This window comes from Mangifera indica, chromosome 20, assembly GCF_011075055.1.
Source record: "Mangifera indica cultivar Alphonso chromosome 20, CATAS_Mindica_2.1, whole genome shotgun sequence".
NCBI classification, from domain to species: domain Eukaryota; kingdom Viridiplantae; phylum Streptophyta; class Magnoliopsida; order Sapindales; family Anacardiaceae; genus Mangifera; species Mangifera indica.
Window position 1 is genome coordinate 8,982,630 of NC_058156.1, and position 25,140 is coordinate 9,007,769.

Below are 25,140 nucleotides of genomic sequence, written 5' to 3' on the forward strand. Positions count from 1 at the left end.
TTGATAGGGGTACCTTTACACATGGTTAGATTCGAGCTGAGTCAAGCTCAAGCTCGGCTCGATTTGTATATAATAGAGTTCGAGTTTGTCGAGCTCATAGAATGGAAGTTAAGCTCAGACTCAGCTCAAATTCAGTTTGACTCTTTTCGAATTCGAACTTTTAACTAGTTCGTTATTAAAATGATATTAAAATTTTATGAGTAGCTAAAACTCGAATTCGAGCAAGAAAATGTTAATTTGAATTTATATAAAACTAACTCATTTTAGATTTATTTAAATAAAATTTGAATTCAAATTTAAATAAGTTTAATTCAGATCTAACCTTACCTTTAAATAACATTATAGATTGAAATGAAAACTTTTTTCAGATAAATTTGTTAAAAAAAAAAAGGGCGAAAGGAGTACAGGTGGGCTCAACGCCCACTACGAATGTTGGACGTGTCAAAGATTATACAGATTTTTCAAGGGCCACTTGAACTTTGATTAAATCACTTATTCCTCATTTAAGTTAGCAAAATTAATTTATTCATCTATTATCATCTTCTATTAATAAAATCCATTATATAAAAGAGTAAAAAAAAGTTATTTTACTTAAAAATTTTCTCTTTTACTTTTTTTTTTCTCTCTCCCATTTTCATTAACTTTTCTAGATCTAGAAAAATTTCCCACATCCTTGGTCGAATAATTACCTATTTTAGATATATAATTTATCATAAATTTATTTCTAAATTTTATAACTCAAATCATATTTTAACAGTTTAAAAATTTATAAATTATTTAATTAGATAAATCTTTTTATCTCTAAGAAAATGATGTGAGATATATAAATAAATCTAATATTTCTCTTATATTTTATTGATGTGACAATTGTTTAAGGGTATCACATAAGTCTTACAACCCTTCAAAGAAAACAAGTCCACCAACATTATACCACCTAGTCATTGCTCCTCTATCAACGTATCCGCTATCTCATTCTTCTCTTGTGCATGGTTTGACTACGTCTTTGTACTGCATCGTTATGTTTTTCCTTGGCCAAAACAAGCAAAGAGATTGCACCTCACTTCATTCTTTCTACTTACATTGTTGAGGTGTCTCTCCGTCTGAAAAATGAGTTTCGAGTGATGGTTTGTGATGATAATACAAATGAAAACGTAAAACCACAACTATTTACGGGCATTTGTCTTGATGTATAAAAAAATTGTTTTGATAATTTATTTTTTATTATTGATTTTACGTTATATGATTATAAAATAATAAAATATTTTAATAAATAATATTTTATTATCTAATGTAATGTGACATGTAATATAAAAGATTGTTTGGTTTAGAAAATGTTTTATTACCAAAATTAAAGAATTACCTTGATAATTATTATATATAAATTATTACTATATTTGATAAAATTTAATAAAATTAGATAAGTATAAATAATTATTATCTTTAATTAAGATAATAAAAGAATACTAGTATATTATTTTATTTAAATACGTTTGGGTATAATTATTTTAAAATATTTTTTTATTTTATTTGTTATATTAATTGAAAATGAGATTATTTTTGCCTAAAAAATTAATAAATAAAGATATAATCATAATAAAATAAAAATTATTTTAATAATATTTTAATATTTATAGTAGGGTTGGTAATCAGAGTACCTTTTATATTATCTGTCACCTCACCATTGGTAATAAAATATTATCGAAATTTTTTATTACTTATAAACCAAATAAAATAATGTAAGTAATAAAATATAGATTATCAAAGTAATTTTTAATGTCTTTTAACCAAACACCCCTTAAGAGATAATCTAACTACCATTTTTATTTTAGGTATTAAAATATTATCAAAGTAATATTGATTTCATTATAATTATATTTTTATTTATTAATTTTTTAGAAAAAAGATCTCATTTTTAATTGATGTAAGAAGTAATATAAAAAAATTTAAAATAATTATACCCAAGAACATTTAAGTAAAATAATATACTAATATTATTTTATTATCTTTAATCAAACACAATAATTATTTATATTTATCAAAATTTATCAAATATAATAATTATTTATATCTAATAATTTTTTAATTAATTTATTTTTAAAGTAATTTTTTAATTTGGGTAATAAAAATATAAAAGGATTTTTTTAACATAAAACCATAATTGATTGCCTTTGTTTTTTCTTTCTTTTCCTAATCACATTGTTTAGTTAACAAATATTAAAACACGTATGAAAAAGAAGTTGTGGTTGGGTAAAGTGGTAGGGAGGAACTGCACAATGATATAGAATTCGAACGTTTGAAATACTATATTTAAGGCCAAAAGATTATTTCACACTCAAATTTTAATGTAAAAATAAGTATATATTTATACGGTTTAAAAAATTCATATACTTATGAATTAACTACTGTTAATATTTTTTTTGTTAAAACTGAGGGTAAAATCGTTATTTTATCAATAATATTAAAAAAAATATTATTATTTTTTTTCCTTAGATTTTGAAAACTTGTATTTCAACACTTAGTCTCAATTTTAAAAAATAACCTTTTCTCCCCAAAATAACTAAGGTTTGTTGCAAACTCCAGCAATGGCGATAGTGGTAGCCAATCAGTTCTGGTATTGACTAGTCTTCTATGTGTCTCCCTCAATTACTGTAAACAATGTTAGATGAAAGTCAACAAAACCCTAAGATGAAGAGGCTTTGTCAAATCAACTCTAGATGGTGAGAATTTTTTTCGACTCAACTTCATATTTAGATAACCGTTGACAAAGACCTATTCTCTGGCCATGAACACGACGAAGATATGGCCACGATTGCATTAGTCACGGGACAATCCGTTATGTTGTGGTCGAAAAATAGTAATTGTGTCTTCATCCAAGATGTGGGAGGGAGCTTCAAAATATAAAAGGTTGGCCAAAGAACATCATCAAAGAAGGAAGGGAAGGAATGAAACCTTAGGGGTGAAAAGGTAGCTTTTTAAACTTTTAGATAGAAAAAAATATTAATTTTTTAAACCAAGGAGGAAGAATAAAATAAATTTGAGTTTTTTTAATATTATTATTTAATAACAATTTTATCCTTATAATTAACAACAAGTTTTAACAAAACTTTTATAATAAATGGGTATTTGAGTTTTTGAAATTTCACAACTATGAATTTATCTTTACACCAAAACCTTGGGTAAGAATAAGTCTTATGACCTATATTTAATTATAAGGTAAAGTTGGAAGATTAATTATCCATAATAGATTTTATCCTAACACCTTGATTCATTGTGGCTTATGCATGCTCAAAGATGAAAACGTAGAACATCTTTGTTTTAAGTGCATCTATGCAAGGTGAATTTGGGCTCAACTATGTTCTGAATGTTGATATGATAAGCTTATAACCAACCATCATGATGTTTGCCGATAGATTAAAATGAAAAAGATGTAAAAAACTAAGAATTTGGCGTTTATTGGCTTGATCTTCAAGCTTTGCTTTACATGAGTCATTTACAAATACTATGTTTGGTCTTAAAGAGATTTTAGGCATTCAGAAGAGAATCGAAGCCAAAAATTGTTTAATTGTAAGGATGTCAATAAAAATCTTTAAAAACTAGTTTTAATTGTCTTTTCAATCATTATTGATTGCTAATGAACATACTGAAGACGAGAAGAGTTGTTGTTCAATGAAAAGAGAAATTTGGTTTTGACTATTAATTAAGGTATTTCAGTAGTGTTAATAAAATGATGAATTGATAAATTAATATTTATATTAATTATTGAAAGAAGCTTTGCGATTTCAATAAATAACATAAACTAATAATTTCCCATGAAACTAAATAGGTTTAATTGACAAAAGTATATTATGGGTGAGCAAATAGACTTTTTAAAAGCAAGCGCGGAAAATGGTTATTTCATTGAAGTTTGGATGGAAAAAAGGGCATTTCGCCTTTTAGAAACTCAAAACAACGGGAGCGCAAGGGGAAACCAGCGGTGACAGAGCCATAGACCTGTATATAAATACACACCCTAATACAACGGCAACGCATGGACGCGCACAGCCCTTGGTTGCTTTTCTCAAATAATTACTCCACTTTTCATAATCGTCATCACATTTCAATCCGCAGAATCTCACACTGACGGAGCAAGAACGAGATGGGGGAAGAGAAGAGGCACGAGATGATGCAGAATCTGTTCGGCGACGATCAGTCCGAAGAGGAAGAAGAGATTGATTCCGAACACGAGTCCAATCCCCAGCCTAACTATATCTCGGTAATTTCCCCTTTTTTTAAATTTTTATGTAATCATGTAAATATCTGCTAGATATTGTTTTGACTGCTGATTAAATGGCGCGTTTCGGTTTGGTTTGGCTATATCTTATGCTTTTTGTTTGGTTCATTGTATTGTTTGTGCCCTAGAGTTGTGTTGATTGATTTAAATATTTGCATACTTGTGTTGAGTTTTTATCACGATCTTAATTTGGTTATATATATGTTAATTTTAATTCAATCGTGAGTTAGAAGGGGGTGGTGAGGAAGTGTGGGAATAAAGATTTGGAGTGGTGGGAGTTGTTTTATGGGAAACGGAATGATGAGCTTTGACAGAGATTAATTGTTTTAGCATGATAATTTCATTGAAGGAATTGCTTCTATTTAGGTTCTAGAGATGTTGTTTTCTATTTTTTTGCCTCTCAGCAACTAATTGGTAAGCACTAAGCAATGAAGAAAATCTATTCTTCTATGGAATAGTATGGTAAAAATGTTGAGCAATGAAGAAAATTGCTACTCAATAAAGTTAAGTGCCATATCTTTCTAGGTAACTTTAATTACATTTGCTTATAGCAAAAAATGAGAGTTATCTTTGTCATTTTTCTTTTTGAAAGACGGTTTCATACTTGTATATGTGCTTTATACAAATGGAAACCATTATTCTATGAAAAGAAGAAAATGTGTTGTTTATAGTTGTGTCGTATCTTCATATGTATCTTTGAAGGAGTGAATATGTGAATATTATGAATGAGAAATTGTTTGCTATATGAAAGGAAGAATTTTAAAGCTCATTCCCGAGTCTTCTTTCCTAGGAAGATATGGAATTAATTTGTTATTATTCTTCTTGTCATATGACAACTGGTTTCCCATTCGTATATTCCTTTTTATAAATGGAAATGTATTTATTTTATGACCAGAAGAAATTCTGTGGTTTCTACTTGTGCTGTGTTTAGACAATATAAGTAGAAGATCTGACGTTAGGATAGAGATATGTTATCATCAAATTTTAGTTGTCCTTTTGGGTTGCCACAGATGGTAGTATTAACTTCAAGGTCTCTAATATATAAAAGTTGTTTTTCCTTTTAAAGTTTAATATCTCTAAGTTATAGGATTAAGCTTTGCTTGATCACATTTACAATGTAAATGCAGTGAGACAAAACCATGGATTTGACAACTAGATCGGCTGGTCAAACTAGTCCTACTGGGATCTCATAGCGAGTATGGGCTAAGGAGAGAAATTGTTTGACAGTTTGACACGTAGTCGGACTAGTCAACTAAAATTAAATTTTAGTTGTCCTTTTGGGTTGCCACAGATGGTAGTATTAACTTCAAGATCTCTAATATATAAAAGTTGTTTTTCCTTTTAAAGTTTAATATCTCTAATTTATAGGATTAAGCTTTGCTTGATCACATTTACAATGTAAATGGAATGAGACAAAACCATGGATTTGACAACTAGATCGGCTGGTCAAACTAGTCCTACTGGGATCTCATAGCAAGTATGGGCTAAGGAGAGAAATTGTTTGACAGTTTGACACGTAGTCGGACTAGTCAACTAAAATTAAATTTTGATTTTCGTGGATGGATGATTTCGAACCTGGGTCTTCTTCCTTGCTCCTTGGCATAAACACCATTGGGCTGCAAAGATTTGTTGTCAAACATCATCCAGTAAATTTATTTAATGCATATATAAATTCTAATTAGTTCATTTTGAATTCTAAATATATATCTTAATTAGAATTCGCAAATTTTATCTCTATTGATATGATATTAGTTTGTAATTTTCATGATAACTATAATTTAATGTATAGTTATCTAAATTTTATAATAGCACTCTTTTAAAGAATAATTTTATGTATAATTTAATCAAAATTTGAAGAAGAAAAATGAGTTAAAATTAATAAATTAGGGGAATATTAAATCAGATCTTTGAATATAGATTCAGAATTGTTATTTGAATTTTGGATTTGGATGGATTTATTTTGTAAGTTCATTAGAATTTTAAATTTTTATTTAAAACTATGTTAAATATTTTTTGTTTGATGAAATTGACGTCAGCATCATTTACTTTAAAAATTAAGGATGAGGACACTTGATCTTGCGATTGGAGTTCAAGGAGTCACAAGTGCCACTGAGTTGGAAATATATATTGTTTAACACTATCCATGAAATATAGTTAGTAAACCCTTTTTAAATTTTATTTATATCACTGATGTCACCTATCTGACTAGTCGGTCTGACCAATCGGACTAGGTGGACTGGGCCAAGGTCTGGTCTAGTTGTTAAAACATTGGACAAGACAATTACTTTTTGTTGGCTCTCCATACCAGGAAAAAAACTTAATTCTATAGAAATGGTTATTGATAATTGACACTATTTAATACTTTTACAAAAAAGAAACATTTTATGCTGTTCTATTTTAGAATAGCCATATACATGCATTCATACCTCATATTCCTGTTGGTGCTTTAGCTGAATGGTTTTGGATGACTGAAAAGTGCTCTTGATGAACAATTCTTTCTGTATCATTTGGCAGCACGGTAAGCATCTCCACTGCTTATGACTAAAATTAAAAAAAATTTACTTATTTGATCATAATAATTATCATTTTACTATGTTCAGGACGAAGCTGATGGAGGACCGGAGGTTGATGTTGAAGGTGAAGGTGAAGTGCAGGTGGGACATGGGGAGGCATACGTGGAAAGTGAAGGTGAATTGCGTGATGTAGAACCTGATCCCGGAGAAAGTGAGGGTGAAGGAGATCAAATATCTCAAGAGGTAGATGTTGTTGACCAAAGGGAAGAAAGTGAAGCAAAATACACAGACAGTGATGAGAAAGAAGAATATGGTCAGAGAGTAGTGACAAGCAGGAGAAGGGAAGTTGTGGAAAGTGGGTCAGAGAGGTCTGACGAAAACCATTACCCTGACAATGAAGATGAGGTTGATGAAGCTAGAAGTCCAAGGTAAATATATTTCTTTTTGTTCACTGATTCTGTTATGTACATTTGTACCTGTATCCATCTTAGATTTGGATTGGGTTACATGCTAAAGCCATGTTGGAGCTCCATGTTTACGTGCTTCTCAACATGTGGATGTTGCTGCAAGTATCCTGAAGTAAATAGGAAATGACTAGGTGGAGCAGCACTCTAGTTGCTTTTATCTTATTATGTGGAGGTGGATGTAGTGGAGCTCATGATGGAATGCCTTTTCTAGAATTTGTTATTTGTTTTGCAATGTTAGGTGGCGGTTTCTTCTGTTTGGACATTTTTTCAGTGATAGGCTTGCTATGAATGACATGTTTGCTAAACATGTTTGTTATATCATTAAATTGAAAAAGGGTTCTTAAGATAATTCTTCAAAAAAGATTTCTTGCATCTAAACTTGTTTTTACAGTGATTGGTATTGGCTGATGTGGACATTTCCTTTTAATTATTTTAAATTTAGTTTGATAGTTTCTCATCAATCATACTATTGTGGACATTTGACATTTTAGCAGTCAGTCACCTGGGGTGGGGCAGGATCAGACACATATTTTACAGTCTGCTGCTGAGATTCGTGATGTATTTGGTGACTCAGATGATGAAGACTTTGGAGGGTATGCAATTCGGAATGACATTGATCAAGATTCAAATGTGAGTATTTCTGCCTGAAGGTAGTATGACATATATTTATGCATTTGTCGGTTCCGTCATTCATTCATGTATTGATGGTTAGAATTAAAATATATTTTCATATATTAGAGATCTCCTGTGGAAGAGGAAGGGAGTTATGGAAAAAGTTTAAGACCAGATGATATGGTGCCTGATGAAGATATGCGGTATGAGTCAGAAGAGGAGCAAGTTGAGCCCAAACTTAAAGAGAAGCCAGTTGGCCCCCCATTAGAGCTAGAAATTCCATTGCGTCCACCTCCAGCTGATCCAACTAAGGTGCATCTTCTTTCTCCTACATGCTGCTTTCATAATATCTGAAATTGCTAGTCATCTTGTTTGATGTTGTGGAATCTAGATTAATGGAACTTTTGTTTTCAATGGCATGAAATGATGAATCTATTAGCATTTTTACAGTGGTGTTTGTGGTTTTGTAGAATTGGTTTTCCAGATATTAATATGAAACTAGTTGCACATCTTTCTGACCATAAAATGGTAAGACAGCACACTCACTGAAGTGGGCAAAGTGAGCTTTTGGGTTACATGTTCAGTAAAGACTTGTTTAACTTGAGCTATTTTATATATTCTCTTCTCTGTGAATCTTTTGTGGTGTGTGCTAATGTATTTGATGATGGTTTTTTTTTTCACATACTGTGCCTTAAAGAACGTGTTACTGCAGACAATTGATGAAAATGTCAATTTCTTGACTTCAGGCTGAATTTAATATGGAAAATTATCTTTTTGCAGATGAATATGATCAAAGTTTCTAATATAATGGGCATTGACCCAAAGCCATTTGATCCTAAGACATATGTGGAAGAGGATACCTTTGTGACAGATGAGTCTGGATCAAAAAAGCGTATACGCTTGGAAAACAATATAGTGCGCTGGAGGGCTGTTAAAAAACCAGATGGCTTAACATCAGTAAGTGAATTTCATTAACTTAGCATGCTGGGTCATGCACAAATACTTTTTACATTTTTTGCTGGGGTGTGAGCATAAGTATAAATTCCTACTTGCATATTATTTAGTACAATTTATGTGATGTAGTTATATGGATGCGTCTGCTTTCTTGTTTTGTCAAATTAGTCTTCTGTAGTTTTTGTTCTTCAATTTTTATCATTACAAATAATGTTAATATATGATATTGAGTTGGGTCACACTGTTTGAAACTAAAAGTAAAATGTGAAGGACAAAAATATGTCGAACTTGAAATCATAGTTGATAGTTTGCTTTACTCTTGCTTAGGTTTCAAAGATTTGCATCTAACATGTTAATGCATGGTAATCTTATGTGGTCATACTGTGTTAGGAATTCAACACTTCATTCAACAAAACACAAAATAAAACAGAAACCAAAACAAAATAAAAATTATCTCATAGACTATTTTGATAGATTTCACTAATAGGAAGGATTACAAAGATAATCCGAACAATACGAGGAGTTTGGGGCCTCCCATTTTCCGGTTGTTTGACTTGATAGAGACCTTTTGACTGCCCTCAAAACTAAAAATATTAATTTTTTTCTCTCCCATTTGAAACCTAAGTACCCTTTTTATAATAAAAATTACTACATGGATTGAGGATAAGAATCCTAATCGAACATTTTCCTCCCCTTTAAAAATCACATTTTCTTCAAGGTGGGTTATTTTTTTCATATATATATTTTGAATTTTTTTTCTTTTCATTTTTTTTGGATTTTTTCTTTTGGGTCACTTTTTTTTTATTCCCATATTACCTTTCTATTCTTTTCAATCTTCCCACACATTTCCCAATTCACTCTTTTTTATTATTTTTTTTTTCCAGTTTTCTTTCCACATCTATTTGCCACCTGTCCCTTTCCTCTTTTAATCTTTCTTTTCTCTCTCTACTCCTTTCTTCTCTTGTCTTCTCCTAGCTGCTCCTTTTATATTAATTTTTTCTCTCTCCTCCTATCTTCTCTTCTTCTTCTATAAATTTTTTCTTCCTTCACATTTGCCGGGCTTTCTTCCCCAATCGACCAGACTTTTACCATGAATCCGCCGTTTCATCTTGTTCAGATGTTGACTTTTCTATGGCTGCCTTTTCTTCTCCTCCTTCCATTTTTTTTTTTTACTTTTCTTTTGGACCACTTTTCCAGCGTGAGTTTGGTAACTCTTCACCTTTTTGGTCACCAATTTGTCTCTCTCGTTGGATCTATTGCTTTAATACCATCTGTTAAGAATTCAAGCCTATATTCAATAGAACACAAAATAAAACATAAAATAAAACAAAATGAAAACTATTTCATAGACTATTTTGATAAATTTGACTAATAGGAAGGATTACAAAGATAATCTGGGAAATTCAAGGAGTCTAAGGCTTCCCATTTTCTGGTAGTTCAAGGTGTCGGAAATTTTACACAACCAACCAAGGGTGACTGCCTTCAAAACTAAAAACCTACTATTTTTTTTTTCTCCTACCCCATTTGAAACCTATGTACCATTTTCATAATAAAAACTACCCTATAGATTGATGACAAATGTTCTAATCCTAACATACTACAACAAGTAGATATGTTATATATTATTATGCCAAGCTGTTCCATTTTTTCCTAGTAGCAAGAAAGTGTAATGATGTTGGGTACCTGAAATCTCTAAGCTACTAAACAGACCAGCTTGAACAAATGGAATGGAAATGGAGTTTTTGGATTAATTGGGAACGCTTCCTTACTGAGTTTCCTTGTTGCCTCTTCCACAAACAACTCCTTTTTTATACTTACCTCTTGCAAAACTACTTCTGTATGTCTTCCATGTTCCCTCATTCTTCTCCTCTTTTAACCCCACTTTTTTCTTCCTCACGTAGTCTTGGCCACGATTCACAGTTCAAAAAAATAAAAATTCTGAACCGAAATCGTAATAGGATGATTTGTAACCTATTTGAAACTGACGATTTCAGTTCATAACCCGGTTCGAAATCAACATTGAATTATCAATTCTAATACATGACCCTGATTTATTTTTTAAATTATTAATTACAATAATTGAAAATTAAAAGAAAGGTTTGGACTTAATTTTTCAATTAAACTTCTTACGTATCTTCTTGGAGTTTAGAAGAATCAAAGCTTACGTAGTTCTCTTACCTTTACGTATCTGATAGCCGGCAGTACCCCCTTACCTTATCATTCACCTTCGCTATCTTGATTATTATTTCTCGTCATCGAATTATCCGTAGTTAAATCAAACGATTCTTTATTGAAGTCCACTTTTATATCTTGTTGGCGTAATTCGGCTCTTGTCCAATCGTCCACGCATACTTGAGTTTCAATATATTCGGAAGCCAAGCTTGATTGCCTCTTATTCAATATATTGCTTCTTCGACTAAAAGTTTGTTCTACTGCGACAGTTGATATTCGTGCTGTCAGAACTTGTTTAGCAATAGCCGCTAATGTTGGAAAGGTCGATGCATATCGATTCCACTATTCTAGAACTGGAAAGTTTTTACCTATATTGTTGTCACCAAACTAAAAAATTGTAGTTAAATAAATATCAAACTCCAAAGTGGAGCCTAATGTTCCTCTTAGGGTTTTATCCCTTTGTATCATAATACGATCACCATAACTCATATTTTGGGTTAATAATGAGACAATAGGTGGTAGAGAAGAAAAAGAACCACCTTGGTTACCATAAATTAATGAATATTCAGTATAAATTTTTTTAATTAAATTCATAATGTTAGATATAGTTAATAGAGTATTAATTTCATCCTCACAATCTAATTACAAATATTCATAATATAATGTCAAATAATCTATAACACCATCTAATTTAAACTTAGGATCAAAAAAATAAGCAACAAGAAAAATTTCTGGAATTGTTTTATAGTAAGTTAACCATTTTGTTTTCATTAAAATAATAACTTCTTTAAAAATAACATCTTGTTCAGCTTCTTGTAAAATCCCAATAATATTAACCGCTTTATTTAAAAACAAATGAGAAGTGTGATAATAAACCTCATTTAAAGTATAAGTTGCATTATTAAAATTTCTTAATACATTTAAAATTGTTTTACAAATATCTCAATGTTGGGAATATAATGTAACTTGTGACACATTTTATGAAATAAATTAGCACAATAAATCTCTATAATCAAAAGACTTGTTGAATAATTCATATGTTGAATTCTAACGAGTCGGCACATCTTTAGGAAATCTTTTTGGTCTTCTATTATGTTGTTTATAAAATTTATCGCATTCTTTCATAGTTTGGGGATGTGTCATAAAAATGAAATTGCTTTTTTTATTTGACTAATATAATTATTAAGATAATTTAAACTATCCTGTACACATAAATTTAATACATGATATGCACATCTAATATGAAAAAATCTATCACCTTAATTGGGTTTGCAAATTTTAATCAAATCAGTTATTGAGACCGTATTTGAACATGCATTATCAAATGAAATTGAAATTTTTTTTTTATAAACTAATTTATATTCTTCTAATATTCTTTTAATTATTTTATAAATATTATCGGTCAGATGTCAGTTATCAAATACCTTAAATGCTAAAATTCTTTTTTGTAATTGAAAATGACCATCTATCCAATGACAAGTTATACTCATATAAGAGTTAACTTGTTAATGACACTGCAAATATCTATATATAGATACACGTCCATCAAAATTTGTAAAAAATTGAATTAATTCTCTTTTTTGTTTTTTATATAAACTAAATGATGTTCTTTTTAATGTGTTTCTTAGAATAGTTTTATGTGCAAGATTTAATGCAGTTTTACAATAATTATTGAAACTTAAATTTTCACCAAAACTAAATGCTAAATGATCTATTGGTACTATTTTTGCAAATTCTTTTTTACTTTTATTATCACTATAAATAAATAAAGATTTATATGTAGAACCATACTTGGTTATTTGTGTTTGCCTTTACTTTATCCCATTTTTTCTGGATGCTTTGACTCCAAATGTCTTTTGAACGTCCCATATCTACCTCCTTGTTTGAATTTATAAATTCGCTTACAATAATTGCAAGCAACTTCAAAATTACCATCTTCTTTTTGTATTTTCTTGAAATGAATCTTGAAAATATCGGAGGTAGGAATTTTTTTGGAGTGTTGTTCTATTTTCATCTGTTGTTGATGTTTTGTTGATGTTGTTGTTGCTGTTCCACTCTACATAGTATCTTTCACTTTCTTGTATTAAAAAATCATTTATAAATTGATTTTTATTCACATTTGATATATGAAAATATTGACCAAATCTCCTATTACCAGGAAAATTTTCACTATTTGTTATTTTTTGATAATATATAAATTTAATTATATAAATAAATCATATAATTAATTATGAAAGATAATAAATAAAATTAATTATATGAATAAATTCTATAATTAATTATGAATTGTATAATAAAAATTGAAATTGAAATTAATAAAAAAAGAATTTAATTAAATTTGAGAGAATTTGATTGAAAGATTAAAACAATATTACGAATTAAAAGAACGAGAATGAGAGTAAATGAGAGAGTTCGAAAAATTTAGTAGGAGAGTTGAGAGATTGAATGGATATATATAGGAAAAATTTAAAAATGGGGGATGAAAACGAAGTTTAGAATTTTTGCAAATTCTGCAACGATCTCCTGCAAAAATTCTGAAATATGTAGGGGACCGTTAGTTACTTTTTTTTAAATTTAAAAAAATAAAAAAGTCAAAAAAATTAAAATTGTCAGTTTAGAAGATGTAAACTGTCGGTTTAACTGTCAGTTCATAAATTGGATGTGAACCAACGATTTTACGGTTTAAAATTAGATAAACCGAAACGTCAAAATCCGATTTCGATTTTGATTTTACCAGTTCTAGTTTCGATTTTATCTGAATCAGTTTTGATTTGATTCACGGGCCGAACCGGCCCGTGGCCAGGTCTATCCTCATGTCATCATAACGGCTTCCCACTTTCTCATCATAATTGTTGCCCACTTTCTCATCATAACTATTGCCCACTTCCTCAAAATTGCTCACTCTTACCTCATATTTTTCTTCTTGTCCATGTTCATCATATGTCTCCTGCACTCCCCCTTTCTTGTGATAAACATAAACCTTTGCTTTAATATTACCTCACCCGTCCAAAAGCAAAGTTGTCCTCAGGGTGGAGGTGAGAAATGATCTTTCCTTTGCAAAATTTCATTATCCTCCCCCTTTTTATCAAGAAATTTTCTTGTTTTCTTCGCGCACACATTTGATGATTCAGTTGACCTATATAATTTGAAAAAATGTCACCAATTTTTCCATTAGTTGAGTTGTTGTAGATGGTTGGGAAATTTACCTTTGTGGTGTCCCCTATTGTTGAAAACGTCATGCTGATGCCTTTCGCCTTTAATCGGATTGCAAATGCCTCGAATCTCAACTTGTGAACCTTTTCTTGTCAAATCTAGCATCCTCCACCTTTATGAATGCATCAAGAACTTTGTATCTAGCCCTGATCTTGTTGTCTCCTTCAAATTCCAAGCCACCCCAACTACTTTTGGGGCAAGTCCAATTATCTCCATCATCAGAGCTGACTCTCCCAACCTAATATCCTTGAGCTCAATCATGTCAACTTCCGATAATGCCTCTACAAACATCATCATGCAAGATTCAATCAATTTTGTCAGTAGAACTGCTTCAGGAATTTCAAACTTAGCCTTAATCCATCGGACATTTGAGATTCCAACCATGCACTTCGCAAATCCTTTGGTTCAAAAACTGAACTAATTTCTCTCTTTCTCTAGCTTGTCATCACCCATGATTAAGATGTCAGCTTCTGATTCGTCCTCATATAGTATCAAGATTGCCAATGACTTGAATCTGTAGTGATGATTCGATTCAAATTTTTTCTCACAGCTGAGACAAATCCTTTATTTTAAAATATAAATAACTTGTATTTCTGGTAGACCTGGCCACGACCGGTTTGACCCGTGAATCATATCGAAACTGATTTAGATAAAATCGAAATCATAACAGGACTGAATCAGAACCCGAAACCAGATTTTGACAGTTCGGTTTTGGTTGATCTAATTTTAAACCATAAAACCGTCGGTTCATATTTGATTTATGAATCGACAGTTAAACCAACGGTTTACATCTTCTAAATTGTTAATTTTAATTTTTTTTATTTTTTTAAATTTAAAAAAAAGGAACTAATGGTTTCTTGCAAATATGCAGGAGACCGTTATATTGCAGAATTTGCAAAAATTCTAAATTTCGTTTTCATCCCCCCTTTTTAAAATGTTTTTTAAAATTTTTTCCTATATATATTCATTCAATCTCTCAACTCTCCCACTAAATCCTTCAAACCCTCACATTCTCATTCTTTCAATTTTTAATACTCTTTCAATCAAATTCTCTCTAATTTAATGAAATTCTTTCTTTAGTTTTTATTAATTTTAATTTTAATTTCTATTATACAATTCATAATTAATTATAGAATTTATTCTTATAATTAATTTTATTTATTCATTATCTTTCATAATTAATCGTATAATTTATTTATATAATTAAATTTATTTATTATCAAAAAAGACAAGTAGTGAAAAATTTTCGGGTAATAGGAGATTCGGTCAATATTCACATGTATCAAATGTGAATGAAAATCAATTTATAGATGATTTTTCAACGCAAGAAAGTGAAAGACACTATGTAAAGGTGGAGCATCAACAACAGGTGGAGATGAAATAACACTCTAAAAAAATTTCTACCTTCAATATTTTCAAGATTCATTTTAAGAAAATACAAAAAGAAGATGATAATTTTGAAATTGCTTACAATTATTGTAAGCAAATTTATAAATTCAAACAAAGAGGTGAATACGGGACGTTCAAAAGACATTTGGAGTCGAAGCATCTAGAAAAAATGGGATAAAGTAGAGGTCAAACACAAATAACCGAGTACGGTTTTAGACATAAATCTTTATTTATTTATAGTGATAATAAAAGTAAGGAAGAATTTGTAAAAATGGTAGCAATAGATCATTTAATATTTAGTTTTGGTGAAAATTTAGGGTTTAATAATTATTGTAAAACTGCATTAAATCTTGTACATAAAACTATTACAAGAAACACATAAAAAAGAACATTATTTAGTTTATATAAGAAACAAAAAAGAAAATTAATTCAATTTTTTACACATTTTGATAGACGTGTATCTATATGTAGTGATATTTGGAGTCTCATTGACAAGTTCACTCTTATATGAGTATAACTTGTAATTGGATAGATGTCATTTTTAATTACAAAAAAGAATTTTAGCATTTAGAGTGTTTGATAACCGACATACAACCGATAATAATTATAAAATAATTGAAGGAATATTAAAAGAATATAAGTTAGTTTATAAAATTTTTTCAATTTTATTTGATAATGCACGTTCAAATACGACTTTTTAATAACTGATTTAATTAAAATTTGCAAACCCAATTTAAGTGGTAGAATTTTTCATATTTGATGTGCATGTTCTGTATTAAATTTATCTGTATAAGATAGTTTAAATTGTCTTAATAATTATATTACTCTAATAAAAACAATAATTTTATTTTTATGGACACATCCCCAAACTGTAAAAGAATGGAGTAAATTTTGTAAACAACATAATAGAAGACTAAAAAGATTTTCTAAAGTTGTGTCGACTCGTTAGAATTCAACATATGAATTACTCAATGAGTTTTGATTATGGGATTTATTGTACTCATTTATTTCACAAAATGTGTCACAAGTTACATTATATCTCCAACATTTAGATATTTGAAAAACAATTTTAAATGTATTAAGAAATTTTAATAATGTAATTTATACTTTTAATGGGGTTTATTATCGCACTTCTCATTTGTTTTTAAATGAAGCCATTAATATTATTGAGACTTTACAGGAAACTGAACAAGATGTTATTCTTGAAGAAGCTATTGTTTTAATGAAAACAAAATGGTTAACTTACTATAAAACAATTCCAGAAATTTTTCTTGTCGTCTTTTTTTTTGATCCTAGGTTTAAATTAGATGGTATTGCAGAGTATTTGACATTATCTTATGAATGTTTGCAATTAAATTGTGATGATGAAGTTAATATTCTATTAACTATAACTAACATTATGAATTTAATTAAAAAAATTTATGCTGAATATTCATTAATTTATGGTAACCAAGGTGATTCTTCTTCCTCTCTATCACTTATTGTCCTATCATTAATCTAAAATATGAGTTATAGTGATCGTATTATGATACAAAGAGACAAAAGACCAAGAATAACATTAGGCTCCACTCAGAGTTTGATATTTATTTAACTACAATTTTTGAGTTTGGTGACAAAAATATAGGTAAAGACTTTCTAGTTCTAGAATGGTGGAATCGACATGCATCGACCTTTCCAACATTAGTAGCTATTACTAAACAAATTATGGCAGCATGAGTATCAATTGTCTTAGTAAAACAATCTTTTAGTTAAGGGAGCAATATATTAGATGAGAGGCGATCAAGTTTGGCTTCCGAATCTATTGAAAACCAAGTATGCGTGGACGATTGGACAAAACCCGAATTACGCCAACAAGATATAAAAGTGGACTTCAATGAAGAATCACTTGATTTAACTACGGATAGTTCGATGACGAGAAATAATAGTCAAGATAGCGAAGGTGAATGATAAGGTAAGGGGATACTATCGGATACGCAAAAGTAAAAGAACTACGTAGGTTTTGATTCTTCTAAACCTCAAGAAGATACGTAGGAAACTTAATTGAAAAATTAAGTCCAAGTCTTTTTTTTAATTTTCAATTATTGTAATTAATAATTTAAAAAATAAATTACGGCTGTGTATTAGAAATGTTGGTTTCGAATCGGCCATGAACTGGAACCGTTGATTACAAACAGTCCTCTTACGGTTTCGATCTTATTTTTTTGAATCGTGAACCGGCAAACCGTCGGTTGAACCATGGCCAAGACTAATTTCTGGTATATTCAACTATCTGAATAGTACATGAATTTATACCTATTTTATATTTTATAGAAGGAAATACAAATCAATATATAATAATGCAAAAAAGGAACACATATATTTAGAATATCTGCTAACTTAGGAAATAATATATTTAAAATATATTATAATATATGAAATATATTCTGGCACTCTCCCTTAAACTCAAGTGAGCAAAAAATTTGCTTAATGGAGTTTACAAACTCATCTTTCCACTTTCAAATAAGTGAAGATGTGAGTGAAGATGTGAGTGGATCAAACTGATAAACTCATTTTTCCACTTTTCACATAGTTGAAAACAAAAGTGTAAGCCGGGTAAACTGATAAACTCATCTTTCTATTTTCCACATATGTGAAGGCAAAAGTGTGAGCAGACCAAACTGATAAACTCATCTTTTCACTTTTTATGTGTGTGAAAGCAAAGACATGAACGAGTCAAATTGATAAACTCATCTTTTCACTTTCTACATATGTGCAGGCAAAGGCGTAAGCAAGCCTAACTAAAATGTTGGTAGAATGCACAGCTCTGACGCTATGTTAAAATATAAATAATTTGTGTTTCTGGTGTATTCAACTATCTAAATGGTACATAAATTTATACCTATCTTATATCCTATATAAAAAAATACAAATCAATATACAATATTGTAAAAAGGAAAAACATATATTTAGAATATCTACTAACCTAAGAAATCATATATTTAAAGTATATTCTAGTATAGAAAATAATATATTTGAAACCTATTCAAATATATTCTAACGGAAATAATATGTTTGAAATATATTCTATCACTTTACTCCTACTTAGCCCAAGCCTGTGCTTCTATTAATTGTTGGACAAACATCAGCCTCTCCTTCTCATCTTTCATGAAATCAGTCCTCCCCAACCTCAGAAATCTTAATTGCTCTAGTACCAAATATTTAGGTACCCAGAAACTCTAAGCTCTCAAACAGCCCGACTTAAACAAATGGGATGGAAATGGAATATTTGTATTAAATGGTAATCATCAAGAATTTTGATTTAATTTAAATAAAAAATTGTAAAGATTTTTTTGAGGTTATGTGCTTAGAATTATTTTATTTTTGTCAAAAAAATTCTAATTTAAAAGGAAAGTTTGTTTTTAACTATGAGAATGTGATTGCTATTAAATATCCCAATTTAGGATTAAGATTCTATTGGGAGGGTGTCTCTTGAAGACAATCAGATTAGCTTGCATTTATATTGTCATTTGGACTTGTATTTCTATATCTGTAACTGCACCAAAACAGCTGCCTGTCAAATTTTGAATTCTGATGCCAGAATTGGTTTGCTGCTGCTGTTTTATAGAACAATACATTTTATGCTCTGCTACATTACTTATTTGTCTAAAAAAATATTTAGTCTCATACTCTTCTCTATTCATTTGTAGTATGAAAGCAATGCACGCTTTGTGAAATGGTCAGATGGCAGTTTACAGTTATTAATTGGGAATGAAGTTCTTGACATTTCCGTCCAAGATGCGCGACATGATCATGCGCACCTTTTCCTTAGGCATGGAAAGGTAGCTTTTCAAATTTGTTTGCTATGCTAGTCGAGAATATAATATTTTCCATCTCATACTCGCATCTGTAACTTCTCAAAAATGAAGTCTTGGAGAACCTTTGCATACAGTGTGTTATGAGATTTGGTTTTCTTCAGCAGTATTTGTTCATTTTAGTAACATTCATTTCATGCACTGATCTACCTTCATTTGGACATATATATTTGTGTGCGCTTGTGTGTGTGTATCCTCTTATTCTAGTTAATTTAGTCATTACAATGTTCTAAAGAGGCAGCAATTGAGCTTCAATTTTGGTGCTGACAAGTTTTGTGGAGTTTTGATTGTGTTGGAGTAGAAAGGCTATCCTGATCTTGATGTCTATACATTATGTCATTTTCTTCCCTCTCAGCACCCCCAACACCACACCCACCCCCCCCCCCCCCCCCCCCCCCCCCACAAAAAAAAAAAGTCTACGGAGCAATTATCTTCTCTAATGGTTTCAGCTTTCTGAATGTTTGATGTCATTGCTACTTCCTTTTTCTCTTCTTCTGGATGCTTACAAAATTTTTGACTTCCTGCTGAGTTTATTTGTGCTACTCTCTCTGGATCCTCACTTGCATCCCCTTGAGCTTTTAAAAATAAAAGAGCGGGTCAATTATTTAGAAGCCCTGTCCTGGATATTGTGTTTATAGGAAATGTCATATGTGAATAGTTCCTCATTCTTCAGTAAATTGGGGATTGCAATTGTATGAGACCTTGAGTCTCTGTTTTCTCAGATATACATTGAACACTTTTGGTTTCTCCAGCATGGATCCTTTCTGATCTTGAACCTCATATGAGAATAGTTAGCCTTCTTTATGTTTGTATTGTTCAACCTTCTCTCTTTTTCAAGTGATCCATACACAATACTGCCTGTGTTTTTTTGTAGAAAGCGAGCTAGATTTATGAAGAAATTCCCTTCATTCTTATGTGCAATAATTGCAGGGAATCCTGCAATCCCAAGGAAGAATTTTAAAGAAGATGAGGTTTATGCCATCATCACTGTCATCAAATTCTCATAGATTATTGACTGCTCTTGTAGACTCACGGCACAAGAAGGTTCACAAAGTTAAGAACTGTATCACTGACATAGATCCTGAGAGAGAAAAGGAGGAGAAAGAAAAGGTAACTATTTACTTGAGGTTATGGTGGGTTGTGTTTAGTATTAAATCTTTCAGAATTGAAATTTCATTGTCCTTATGATTTGTAGGCTGAAAGTGAAACAATTAGAGCTAATATACTTCTAAACCGGAAGAGAGAAAAGGTAAACCGGAAGTACACGCAGACCATAGACAGGAGGCGCCAACTTTCTACTGGGTATTTGGAGGATGCTCTTGAAGAGGTTTATACTTTTTATTGTTTTGCCTTTCCTCTATTTGTTTTTGTTGTCTCAACATCTTTTGGAGAATATATGCATATTTAATATTTGTGGTGTTTTTTCTTCACAACATACCTGAATAATCTGTCTGTTATCTCTTCAGTTTATATTACTTTTGAACAAATGCAACTGTTGCGTATCAGTTGATTATTATTTTATACACACCCATTCCCAAACTTGTTGACACCAACTCTCCCAACATGCTTTTTTTTTTTCGTCTATATTGAATATGTTAGAAATTGAGTAACATCTGTTGATTGTCCAATATTGATCAAGGATGATGAGGGAGACTATCATGACTCTCGTCGTTCTCGCCGACGCTTTGAGGAAGAGCTGGAAGCGGAAGCTCGAGCAGAGAAACGCATTATTAATGCCAAAAAGGTTTTGTAAATTGCTCTGAGTAGATTTTTTTTTTTTCATTTACTTCGAAATGTTTCTTGTTTTGCTGATTCCCCCTTCTCTGTGTTATCGATCACAGGGACACAGGGACATCCCTTGGAAATCATCCTTACCAGCTGCTAAATCATCAAAGCGGCCAGTGGACTTCTCTGATAGTGAGAGAGAGGAGTCTGAGTATGAAACTGATGGAGAAGAAGATGAAAGATCTCCACGCAAGAGGGTTGATGAGCCAGAACAGGAATATGATGAGGAAGAGGAAGGAGAAGAGGAGCATGAAGAAGAGGAGCAAGATATGAACAGGGTGTCTGAGGAGGAGGAGGAGACTCTGGTATGTTAATTATCTAGTTCTTTTAGCCTAAACGTAACTCGTGCATCTCTACCATGATAAGTAAAATTTAAAAATGTCCCTTGGAAGTTCACTCTACTCCTGGACTTGTGTAACAATAAATTATGACACTTACTTTTTGGACTCTTCTTTTATAGGGTGTAGGTTCTTTCAGTTAATGATGTTGAAAGTTCAAATCGCCTTTAAACTCTGTTAACTGTTTAAATGATTTTCAGTTTTTTCAGGACATCTAGTATTACATCATGGTTTTAATAATGATAATAATGATTGTTATCATTTTTTCTATTATCGGGAAGGAAGGTGGGGTAATTTTAAAATTAGTGGCTTGTGTCTCTTTGCTTGATTGTCCTTGCAAAGCAGACAATTTCTTCTTGTCATCATCCTTCAATACTTTAAACTGTTTTTTTAAGTGTTTATATGGATGTTCAGTGTCCCTTTAGAAGCAATAACATGATTTCTTTTTTGTGAGGGTAAATTGCCTTGATCATCTGCTTAAATTACTTGCATAAGAATGATTACAGCGTAGACATCTGTGGTTAATAATGTTCATATTATTTTCTAAAGAAAATATCTGCATTTATTTCTTGGTTATTTGTCCAGGGACTTAGGCAAAGAGGAAGGGACTCTGGAAGTAATCTCAAGCGCAGGGGAATTGAATCGGATGAGGACTCTCCTCCAAGAAAGATGCCAACACATCGACGAATGGCAGTTGTTTATGACAGTGATGAGGATTGAAAACAAAAACTTCCTTGAGACTGTATGCCAAAGTAAGTATATCATTTTCTAAGGTTCTTTTTTAATACTACAGTTGGAATTCTTGTGGGTAGAAATGCTAGGCAATGACTTTCAGTAAATTTTATGTTCTGAAATGAACAACACATGCAGTAGTAGATTTGTTTTAGAATATCAGATGCAGACATCATGGATATCAGTATCTTACAATATATATTTTAAGGTGTATCGAATTAATACGATATAGTTTATATATCGTACGATAGGATATTTATCGAATGATATGATCCATATTTTCTATACGAATTGATACACGTTTTTAGAGTAAATGATAATATAGTAATCACTAAATTACTATTTATGTCTACAGCCAATTATGCAGCATCTGGAGGTAAAACAAGAGAGATGCATCCTCGAGGCAGATCTTAAAGTAAGATTACATTTTATCTTGCCAATTTCACAGTTCATAAGCAGGACTCTTTTGACCGCATGCATTGAGAACAAAGACTTGTATTTTATTTTCAACAAAAACAATAGCAAAATATACAAGGAAACTGATGGGCCGTTGGATTCGGAAAGGGTCTTTCGTTTTATAATATTTAAAATTTTGATTTACCGAAGTTTTTTAAGCAAATTGTTGAAATAATTATGGCTGGTTAGTTTGGTAATATTTTATTACATAAAAAATAAAAAAATAACCATAAAAATATATTATTTAAAAAATTATTAAATATAAATTATTACTATAATTGATATATATAAATAATTATTGTGTTATATATTTAATATATTTTTTTATATTATCAAATTATAAAATTAATTAAATAATTTTTTTTGAGTTGTCTTATTATCCATGTATATTTTTTAAATAATTTTTGTATTATTTATTATTTTAATTAAAAATAAAAATATTTTTATCTTAAAAATTAAATAAGTGATAATAAATTGTAACAAAATTATGATTCCTTGAAAAGATTTTTTAATATTTAACATAAAGATAATATTAGATTATTTTTTATATTATTTGTTATATTATTTTTGATAATAAATATTATAAAAAGTTTTGTATTATTTGATAATTGAAAAAATTATGTCAGTTTTGTGGAAATCAAACATGGTAATTTTGTGTTATATATGACATTTAGGCATTAAGTTTCAAGATGATGAATAATGAGGAAAGGGAGGATTACGCCTTAGTTGATGGCTTAATATGATAAGAAGAGTAAATAACATTTTTCACGTTAAGGCTTTTTAATAACACTTTTTCTCTTTTAATCGGTATAAATAATTTTTTTTAATTTAAAATCAAATTTTGTTTTACAAAAGAGTGATACTATATGTATTTATTATATATACAGAAATAGATACACATTTATATATATTATTATGTGATTATATATTATTTTATTTTTAATTCAAAATTATTTAATCATATGATGATATGTATAAATGCATATTTATTTATGCACTCAAAGTGAGTATACATAGTTTTATTGTATAAAAAAAAAAAAACTAAAGATGTATGGGTAAAATAGTATTTTTACAAATACAATTTTTAATTGAATTCAAGTATTTAAAATATGATAATTTACCCTTAAAAAAGTTTATAATTTCATAAATTAATCTTTAAGATTTTTTCAAAATTTTGTATATTTTAAAACTGGCATATGATCCAATAGTTGTAATTTTCAGTAACCTCCACAAAATATTTTTTAAAAATTATAATTTAATATATATTATACTACAAAGACAAGGAGGAAGAAACACGTCTTTATCAGTAAGAACGGGTGAAGAAGAGAGACAGTGAAGGGAAAGGGGAATAAGAGGATCACATATCTTATCCAAGATATAACTAATTATAACCATTAATACATAAAAGGTATACAATTCCTAAACCTGGTTCAATGGATCATATGAACAGAAAGGAACCAGAAATGAACACAAAGCTCAAAAGCATGGCACCCTAAGCTACCCCCTTGATTAATATAACCTTCCTTATGACCTTCAAACCCTGGTCGCATGAGCTTTTTCTCTCTCTTTTCAATCCGGCGCATCTTCTTTTGGTGACTCCTCTCTGCTATGTTTTCCGATCTCTTCTGCTGTCTCTCAACTTTCATCTTCTCTGTAGCTTCAGTTCTCTCATTCCATTTCTCAGCACTCTTCTGCTGTTTTTTCTTCTTCTTCTGTAGGCTCTGTTTCAAAAGCTTTGGATTATCATGAATTTTAGATAAATAATACTGAGCTTATTTCTAAAATACTATTTATAATGAATTATATAGATAACGTTAATTTTCTATATTGGAATACATAACTAAAGTTTTAAACCGGCTCAAATTAGAGTTCGATTTGAGCCGAATTTAAACTCTACCCAAATGAACCTAAAACAAGTTTCGTTCAAGTAAATTTGAGTTTGAGTTTGAGTTTGGGTTTAAGAGTTTTATTTTTTTGATTTTAAATTCAATTTATAAAAACTCACGAATTTAAAAAATTCAATATAAATCAATTAAAACAATTTTGTTTTAATTAATATGCATTAAAATGATGTCATTTTAATGTCGAGTCAAACTCAAACCTCTTTCAAATTCGACTCTTTTTGATTGAGTTGAACCCAAGTCTTATTCTACTAAAACAAACTTAAGCTCGTGTTTAGAAAAGTTTGAGTTTGATTTTAGGCCAAACGACTATTTCCCACTCAAAGTATGCACTTTTGTCGAGTTTCCCTTCATTAACTTTAAAAATACTATTTACCCACCCATGACCAGTTAAAATTAACAGTTTCAAGGGTAAAATTGTCATTTTGTCTGTATTATTAAAAATAAACTTAAATTTGTTTTTTCCCCCCCTAAACCCTAAAAACTA

The 25,140-nt window shown here is 30.2% G+C and overlaps 1 protein-coding gene across 2 annotated transcripts; it reads left to right on the forward strand.

The window, feature by feature from the left end:
- The first annotated feature begins 3,964 nt into the window (after window positions 1-3,964).
- On the forward strand, window positions 3,965-22,896 carry LOC123204478 (protein LEO1 homolog). Of its 2 annotated transcripts, none has more exons than XM_044621148.1 (12): window positions 3,965-4,252; window positions 6,871-7,211; window positions 7,742-7,880; window positions 7,989-8,174; window positions 8,643-8,819; window positions 19,277-19,408; window positions 20,372-20,551; window positions 20,637-20,768; window positions 21,081-21,185; window positions 21,283-21,531; window positions 22,150-22,316; window positions 22,652-22,896. In XM_044621148.1, exons 1-11 carry the CDS (start codon window positions 4,136-4,138, stop codon window positions 22,282-22,284), a joined length of 1,893 nt encoding a protein of 630 aa, XP_044477083.1. In that variant the 5' UTR covers window positions 3,965-4,135; the 3' UTR covers window positions 22,285-22,316; window positions 22,652-22,896. The 2 variants fall into 2 exon arrangements, with proteins under 2 accessions (XP_044477083.1, XP_044477084.1); XM_044621149.1 differs by having other exon boundaries at window positions 3,966-4,252; window positions 7,745-7,880.
- The last annotated feature ends 2,244 nt before the right edge of the window (window positions 22,897-25,140 follow it).

Excerpts from the sequence above, each read along its gene's own strand:
- LOC123204478 (XM_044621148.1), top strand. The coding sequence starts at position 4,136 with ATGGGGGAAGAGAAGAGGCACGAGATGATGCAGAATCTGTTCGGCGAC. Across the intron at positions 8,820-19,276 it reads AACCAGATGGCTTAACATCA|TATGAAAGCAATGCACGCTT; the intron begins GTAAGTGAATTT and ends ATTCATTTGTAG. Across the intron at positions 20,769-21,080 it reads TGGAGGATGCTCTTGAAGAG|GATGATGAGGGAGACTATCA; the intron begins GTTTATACTTTT and ends ATATTGATCAAG.